The sequence below is a fragment of the Nuphar pumila genome, chromosome 14, assembly GCF_984573655.1.
Source record: "Nuphar pumila chromosome 14, dmNupPumi1.hap1.1, whole genome shotgun sequence".
NCBI classification, from domain to species: Eukaryota; Viridiplantae; Streptophyta; class Magnoliopsida; order Nymphaeales; family Nymphaeaceae; genus Nuphar; species Nuphar pumila.
In genome coordinates, this window is record NC_143262.1 from 28,531,234 (window position 1) to 28,540,604 (window position 9,371).

Below are 9,371 nucleotides of genomic sequence, written 5' to 3' on the forward strand. Positions count from 1 at the left end.
ATTAATTAACAGTACAACACCCACAAGATTAAAACTCACAATGGCTCGGCTATGAGTCCATATGCCCCACTATAGATTCGACACATAATCATGAAAGGCTTAACAAGTTGAACTAATATTCTCGTTTCTCTGGGCTCCACAGGCCCTCATTGAGAGAAAACACACTTTTTGTTCACACACATACATTTCTATGTGGGAGAAAAAAAAAAGACATCCATGTTTTTCAATTGAGGCCAACCTTCTTGTCTGTTGTGACAATGAATAATTCATGTGCATACATGGATGAAAGTTTTAAAGAAACTGAGGGCATATTTGTTTCTCTATTGTGTGGCCAGAGCCTACAAATAACCCCCAATATCCCTATTAACAAACAACCATCCTATCCCCACAAAGAGGAAAAAGCAAACTTGTGCCACCAATATCCCATGACTCTGCTACCCTCTCCTTATTCTTTCCCAGCACTAATCTTGGCAACCATATTCTCAGTCTCTTCTCTGGTTTTATTTCATGCCTCAGCTGCTGGAGTAACTATTGGTGGTAGTAATGCTACTGAATTCATCCGTAAGTCGTGCAACGCCACCCTGTATCCAGCTATCTGCTTCAGCTCACTCTCAGGCTATGCTAGCTCAGTCCAACAGAGTCATACCAAGCTTGCCCAAGTAGCCATCACAGTCAGCCTCTCTAAAGCTCAAACAGCCTACAGCTATGTTCGCAACCTCTCCAAAAGTGCTTCCACTGTTAACGACTCTCGCGCAAAGATGGCGATCCATGATTGCACCAAAACTTTTGGACAAGCTATCAGCCTGATGGTCCAGTCACTGAATGAGGTCCACTATCTCTACGCTGGAAATTTCCGATGGCGCATCAGCAACATTCTGACTTGGATGAGCGCGGCACTCACGAATGAAGAGACATGTATCAATGGCTTTGAGAACGTATCCACTGTTCCCGGATTGGTACTCAAGGCCGTCGTTGAAAACCAAGTTTGCAATGTTAGTAAAATCACTAGTAATGCCTTGGCTCTTGTTAATTACTTGGTTCCCCATGGCCGATGACCGGAAACTTGCAGATATTCCCAACTTTGTGGTTGGAAAGAGTTATTGGGATATATCAAGGATAGAGATATTCTTAAAAGTTTGTTACACATGATCACTATTCAATTTAATAATATTTCAATCGTGTTGATGATCTAGAGTACTTTTCTTGTTTACTAGATTACTGCCTTCTGTTTTTATTTTCTTTTTTAATTTTTTTGCTTTTCCTTGTACGAAAATATGGTTTCTTTTTTTTTTTTTGTGAAATCACGAGTTTAAGTACCACAGAATTTGAATGCAGAAGACAACACAAGTTACTAAACCAGAAAGACTGCTCATAAAATAGTGTCTCATTAGGATAAATTTCACAAGTTTATAAGAGGAATATACTTTTCAAGGGAAGTGATGACAGAATCTCGTGCAGCCTCTTGCAACTGTTTTCTACTTTCTTAGATAATTTGCAGAAGATAAATACAATTGGTTTTTGAACTTGAATTGCTATCATAAGAAATTTATCAATAGAGGATGATGACATATCTCGCAAGATCTATTTTTTCGGATTTTTTATTTTTTTTAGATTCTTTATTTTTTTGCAATGTTTATTCCTTAGATATGACTATCTAGAGTCATGCAATTTCTTGTATGCAGTCTGGGCCCTGTTCATTTCCAGCCACAACACTGGCCTAGGAGGTCACTGTTTTCTACAAAGGACATTATTGTTTTCCACAGTAGGAGACATTATAGTCTATTAACTTCAGTAACCCAATCGACTCTGATTACCAAGCGTATTTGAAGTTTGGACCTGGGGATATTTTTCTCCACAGTAATGTCATTAGCTCCTTTTTGTTTTTGCTATATGGGGAAGCTCGTTTCTCCAGTAACTCACTTAGAAAGCCAAAAACTCCTTGCTTCCTCAAAAGGAGGGGAAGCTTAAGGAAACCTGCTTTCAAAATATGGGGAACTTGATTCTCCTTAGTGGGAAGCCCACTTCATGTTTTTCAAATCGATCCCCTTTCACTTCCTTAATGTTTCCTTCTCACTTCTTGTCACTTCTCACTCTTTTTCCCCTTGCTTCTTATTTTTTATAGTAAAAAAAATATGATTTTTTCATAACAAGCTTACGTGTTGGTTTTATATTTATTTATATTTGTGTTTATGTTATTTCTTTTAAGATTCTGCCTGCGCTTGATATCGCTTTCTTTGTGTTTTCTTTTCATTTTTTTCATGTATTTGCATACTCGCTTCATAACCATACCCCACTTTATGCTTCATACTAATTTTTAACACTGGCTTCACCGCTTCCACTTCATGCATCGCTTCTCGTATCCATTTCATTTCATGGTAACTATGATTCAAACATGCATCCCATTTCAGATAGAGAGTTGCCATGTTGACCATGCCCCTGTTTAAGTATTTAAGTGAAAAACTCATTTAGTATTCCTCCTATTGACTGCCAATAGTTTTTCATGTGGCTCTGACCTTGTGGCAAGGGATGTGTAACAATCCAAACCGAGGCCTCTCGGGCCCAAGTTCGTATACGTTAGTTCTCAGAGGAAAATGACCAAAACAACCTCAAAAATCATTATAAATTTTTTTTTATAACAAGTTTGATTTATCCATCAATAACAATGATGATCATCCCAATAAAAGGTATTCAAATTACATATTTCGAATAAAAGAATGCAGAGATGAAATAAGATACTCTAAGTACTTCGATGTTCGATAGTAGCCAAGTTCGAGTCCAAAGTCAAGTGCTTCGATTAGTAATCGTCCCTGAACTTACAATTATAACCAAGTAGGTGTGAGTCTATAACTCAACAAATTTACATCTACAAATAATACACGCCCGTTATAAGTGTAGTGAGCTCTAAACTTCTAATCTTAGTTTATTTTGTTAACTAAGCATACATGTTATTTATGAATTTTATGCTCTTTTAATGATTTTTTATCTTCATTCTCAAAGTAGACATTCCTATTCTACTCTAATTAGTTATTTTGGAAATAGCCTCATTGGGCGTAGCAACTCATGTAGACAACTCTAGTGTCTACGGTGTTGACTAGTCATATACACTACTTACAACAACATAGTCCAAACTGACCCAGACTATGGACTCACAATCACTGCAGCTTTTCTCATCGGTTGCAAGCAACGAGTCTCAAAATGCTCATCGATAGTTAGCCGAAGAGCCCGAGAGGTTATACCTGCCCCCAATGTGTTCAGGAGCTATATCTGCCCCAAGGTGTCTGAGGAGCTATACATGCTCTCAAGGTTTGTGGTTCATGGTACATCATTTATGTGTCTATTGGGCAATGCTTTTAAACACTAAGGGTTACCTAAAAATTCTTGAGAAAATCCTGAGGTACGAGCGAGGTACACATATATCAAACAATGCCCTAGACCATGTCTCTCATAGTAGAATTTCTTATCATACTCTGTATTGTTGTCCTATGTGCATTATTTTCTTAGCTTTCATCTTTTGGCGTTAGTGCATTATACAATAACCAATGTATGTTCACTAACTACACTTAACATGTAATAACAGACACGTCATATTTCTAAGGATAACAACCTATCACAGAGTCAGTTCATCACGTCATGACACTTACAATGTCCCTTCAAAGGCATAAGCATGACATTCTCAGGACAAATCACATTCTAAAAACTCTAAAACTCTACTCTCAAAGCCAATTATTCTCTTTTTGCAACATTTTACAAGCATCTATATCATGATTATCTCTACACAAGGTACATTCATAATGTATATGACGTCATAAGTCAAGGAATATGTAATATGTGTCAACACCTTTAAGCATTACACTGAACATAAAAAATATAGATTCTTAAGCATGCTACTCAGTTGTTCTACTCAAAACAATGAAACACTAGCATACTTATAATACATGGAATCATACTTCTAGATGCCTAAATTAATCAACAAGTATTTTTTTTTAACTAAGAAGGAATTTGTAAATGTTCACTTGCTTAGAACGCTTAAATTCTAAACCTTAGTCTTCTAGCGAATTCTAATCTAAAATAGATAGAAAATACCAAAATATCTTTTAGGGTCTCGTCTTATATAGAATTATAAAAATAACCCTAAGCTTTTATGCCAAACTCTGATAACTTATTTCCAGAGTTTGTCATCCCATCTCTAACGAATAGATCCTTCTCAAGAGAAATCTAAAGATCCATGAATAACTCAATTTCAATGTCGGGGTGAAGTGGTATGTCTGTTCTACTAATTGTGCATAACAAAGGTAAAACGGTCTTTTTATTTTTTGACCGTCCCTAGACTTATGGATCTTAACACAGGCTTATCCTGGGCCGAGTCCAGTCTTACCAAACCTAGCCCACACTCATTTTGGTCGAGGTTTAGCCCTTTCTGGATCTTGGGGTTTTGGATCCAAATCTAATCCTATTCTGATGTGGATCTTCTTGATTTTTAAGCAAAGATTTAACTGGATCCTAGATCTGATACAACCGATCCAAACTTTGGTCACACTGAGTTTAGTACAGATATGATACCAACGATGAAGTGAGTTTGGGTTTGAATCGAAACCAAACTGGATCCAATTAGTTTTGCACACTATACACTTTGATTTGCCATAGAAAATGGTGATGTCATATAAAATTTAAAATCAACATGTTACATTACAAGAGATGGACCAAGAGAAGGCTGACTTGAGAGTTGCATCAAATGACTTGCATCTACATTTGGCAGTTGCTAAAGTAGTGATCTGAGAGTTGTGAGCATCTCTGGATCAGGCAATGAAGAGTGTTCATCTATATCCATATGACTACCTCCCTTCTTATCCTTCTCCACATTTATATCCTTCTCCCGATTGAAGGGGGCTAGAGGTTGATTGTTGGCTTCTGAATCTTGATCGAAGAGCAGAGGATGCTATTTTCTGCGGGTGTGCCTCCTTGAAACAATTGCTGGGTTTGATGATTCTGCCCACAGGAAATTGTTAGCCAAAGTTTCATACTTTTTGCAATTCACAAGAGAAAAAACAGAGGGGGGGTTAAAGGTCAAAACATATCCTAGCACAAATCTTCTTGTCAAAACAATAACCATGGAGAAGGAGGAATTGTCCATCAATGACATCTCCAAGTTGGTTAAAGATGCCATCTTTTCAATATTTAGTCACAAAATCAAAGCAAATCCACATAGGCCAAGAAAGAGAGGAAACAAATTTTTTTATTTGGTCCCAAAACAAGAAGTGGATTCTGCTGACCAAGAATACATCATCCATTACTTTCTGTATGTTATGGAAGTATTCAAATGAGGCATGGATAACCCATATTCTTGGGTTCTCATGCAGATCAAACTTCACTAGTCTCCTATAGTTGAAGGTTCTACTGAGTTTGCCAAGGACCTTATCGTCAGAAAGGTAGATGACAAATGATCAATCAGTCGGGACTGGAGACCTGTCTTTGCACTCGGCATGGTACCGTGACAAGATTTTGAATATAATCGCATAGTCATCTTGAGCGTAGGACATATATTCACACTAGTATCTTGCTAATATATGCATAGTCATTTTGAATAATCTCATCCTGACATCGTGGCCATCCGATTTGCATTTTAAAAAGCTCAAAAGTGCATTCATCCAAAATGCAAACAGACGGCCACGATGTCGGCATGAGCAAAAACGCTCATGTTCAGCATGACCTGATCTGCTTCCGCGAATAACCAGTAGGGAAGTTGGTGAACCTCTGAGGGGAGATGCACACAATTTTCGAAGGCCTCCCAACATCCGCAGGTATATACCTAGTAATGCAAGTTTGGCTCTATAAGAGATTCACAACATATGTTAAGCAAGTAAAAAATGAACCGCTGTTGTTTGGATGTGACCTCCTCTATCATGGAACCTACCTGTGCCTAATCAACCGAACTTTATTGGGACCTAGCTGGTTTGTATTGCAGCTTTCATGCTTTGATTGATTTACACGTTACAGTAGACACAAAGATGGAAGACTAAGCACGAATCTCTGAAAATGGACAACTACTCAGAAAATTAAAAATCTGATCTCCTTCAATGTTCAATAATTGCAACTGAGATGGTCCTTGCTGGAAAAGATAAACAAAATACAAAAGAGATTGTTGTGGAATATGCACATTAGCCTTGACTTGACTGCAAGATCATCTCTAGCTCGTTCACCAACCAAGGGCTAATGTTAGTATACCTTGAAAGAATATTTCAAAAGGAATTTAAGAAGTTTACACTCAAATTTTTGGCTGGGCCCTTCGTGACAATAAAACCAAAACAACCTTTTGTTTTAAAGTTGAAGTCCATTGCCATCCCTAGGGAGCAAGTTGATCCGGTGCATTTTGGCGCCTCAAGTGGACCTGCATTAAGAGATGCCAGCTCACCAGTGAAAATGATTCCTATACACTGACAAAATGTTCTTATCCACCAGTTGTATTAGTAGTAGACAGAGTGGTAGCAGGTTTACTAGAAACTCTACTTAAAGGAAGCCTGTTTTTTGGGAAACCATTTTCAATACCAAAAGCCTAATTAATGTTTCTAAAACTTGCAGAAAACTTGTAAATAATGCATGGAAAATCCATTTTCATCAAGTGAGAAATTTGTTTCACGTCTCATAATTGGAAACCTACTTTATATAGGAAACTGGTTTCTCGTATTTGGGAAACATGTTTCCCTTGTATAATAAATCTTTCTTTTTTTCAAATAAAAAGTTGAGATACACGTGTTAGTTAAAATTTTAATTAGTTATTTTTTAGAAAACTTTATATATATATATATATATATATATATATATATATATATATATATATATATAGAGAGAGAGAGAGAGAGAGAGAGAGAGAGAGAGAGAGAGAGAGAGAAATTGGTAGCTGATCACACGTTAGGTGCAAAATGATATGTGATAAATGATTTTTTTCTGCCTTTTCGGTGTTTTTTTTACAGTTCTGACCTCATAAATGTGTCGGGCATGATCAATTTATGAGGAATCCACACCTGGATCATGTGTTTTTGATGAAAAAAAATAATATTTGGAGCCTCAAAATTTTACAAAGATTTTTTACTGTTGTTTTTTTTAACCTTATAAAAACCTACCCATGTGTCGGAATCAAATGCTTCGAGAGCTGATCCCTATAAAATCAAGTACATAGATCACATCTATACAGTTAGAATTTAAAAATAAAATGAAAAAGGCTGAAAACCCCATTTATCCGGTTCATTTCGCACCTAACATGTGAGCAACTACCAATCTCTCTCTCTCTATATATATATATATATATATATATATATATAAGGTGAAAAATGCTTTTCAATTACCAGAAGTGAATTTCTCATAAAGTTTCAAAAGAATGAAACCAGCGTGTAGTTACAGTCTTGTTCGATGCTTATCCCATCCAGTTACAGGTTTTCATATATATATATATATATATGTATGTATGTATGTGTGTGTGTGTTTGTTTTCTGTTTCGCTTAAACCTAAAAGGAAAGTCTTGTTTTCCATTTTCTTTTCGTTGCTAGCAACTTAAATTTTTTTTGCACAAACAGCAACCGTGATTATGATGAATGGTGATAAGAACAACACTAGCATTTGTTATTATTGCTGCTGAGGCTGCTATGCAAATTAGGGCTTTCTTGGGAACTTATTTAACTCAGTTTGAGATGAATGGCGGCCATTTGTGGTGTTTGGTTGGTTCTAGGCTGCAATTAGTGGTTCAATCGTGTATCCTGTGGTGCTAGACCTGTTACCACCTCTATTATATAGAGAGAGGATCACGTCAGAGGCAGCACTGCCTTGGATGTCGTTCATCTTAAAAATCAACAACATCCATCAAAACAGCGAACAAAGGTCCAGCACCAGTATCCGGTCCCTGCCCGGCTACTTCAATTTTTGACCCTGTAATCATTTTGGGGGCCCATAAACGGATCGGATTTTGGCAGAAGTATCCTGGTTACTTCAATTTTCTGAGTTGTATATGGACCAGTATCCCATCACGTCTTGATCAGTATCCCATCACGTCTATCAAAAAGGAGCATGCCATGGTTAGGTTCCAAATGGCTGGATAATTTGGACCACCAGACAAATTAAATAGGAGGAGCTACTAGCTAGGGGTTGGATCTAGGTCCAGTCCAGGATCTCATAGAAAAAAAAAGTGAAAGTTAGTGCAGTTCTGATCTAAACGTCTTATTGGTTGTGCTCTTTTTCTTTTTTTCTTTAGATGCCTTGTTCTAGTTCATACATCCCAACAGTGCAGTTCCAGGTCAAGTAGGGTCAATCTTGAGCCATGGACAAGCCTGCATTCAATGATCTGCCAAAGTAGAATTATGATCACAATTGACTCTTAATTCCTTGGCTTGATCATGAAAATAAGGTGGCTTTATTCCTTTGCTTGATCATGCAATGATTGGTGACTTAAGAGTGGGCCATGAAGAGGTCCATAGATCTCATGGAAGCGCATCCCTAGGCAAGAAATTGTGCAACAAGCTTCTTCCTATGAATGAGAAACATGCTTCCTAATCGCTTTTCTTTGCTTCTCCCTCACTCTCTATGTTTTTGTATTATTATATATTATAAGTCTTCTGTTCATTGTTGCTTGATTTTATATGTCTTCTTAACCAATGTTGTCAGTATCTGCCAATACCAATAGATAAGCTTCACCCCTGAATCGGCTATTTTTTAATACATATAAAAAATGCTTAAAATCATTATTTTAATATTATTTTGGTGGCTTTTACACATGTTATGTTCCCATTGACACGTAATATTTTTTTTAATTATATTTTGGCTGATTGGGAACAATTCACTTGAGTATCAATACCGGCCGATTCACCTGAATCGTTGGCTCGCTTCCATGTTTTTTATGCTCCCACAACTACCTAAAAAAAGGGGGAGGGTGTTGTGTGCTCTCCCCAAAACACAAATTTGCGTGTTCCTGTGTGTACGAAGGAATATCTTGGGACACGCGATAATTCATATGCCAATGTTACCCACGCTGACTTTATAATAAAATAACATATAAAAAAGGTAGATATGCTTTTGACGGAAATGTCCTCCCGTAAGAAAGATACGCGTTGGACGAAAATGTCCTCCCACTCCCCGTATATAGATTTGCACATTCCGCCTTTGTTTTTAGCTTGTGCTACAACACATGGCCGCTTTCTCGTTCCTGCCTTGTGTTAGATAGAAAACTTTTCCTAGTTCGTTCCTACCTCATGAAGATAACTATAAATCGAACAATTGGTTCGATCATTGGTGGGCGTCAAAGGGGGATTTGTCGGCCATCTCTTTTTACAGCCTTCTCTTCTTCTTCATTTTTGTTAGGCAGTATGGAAAAAAGCAATGAAGCACAA

General features: G+C 37.2%; 1 protein-coding gene across 1 annotated transcript; it reads left to right on the forward strand.

Annotated features, from left to right (window-relative positions):
- Positions 1 to 425: 425 nt before the first annotated feature.
- On the forward strand, positions 426 to 1,055 carry LOC149816695 (21 kDa protein-like). Its single transcript, XM_089986946.1, has one exon. It carries the CDS (start codon positions 426 to 428, stop codon positions 1,053 to 1,055), a length of 630 nt encoding a protein of 209 aa, XP_089843072.1.
- The last annotated feature ends 8,316 nt before the right edge of the window (positions 1,056 to 9,371 follow it).

Coding starts and splice junctions, on each gene's coding strand:
- LOC149816695 (XM_089986946.1), top strand. CDS start 426: ATGACTCTGCTACCCTCTCCTTATTCTTTCCCAGCACTAATCTTGGCA.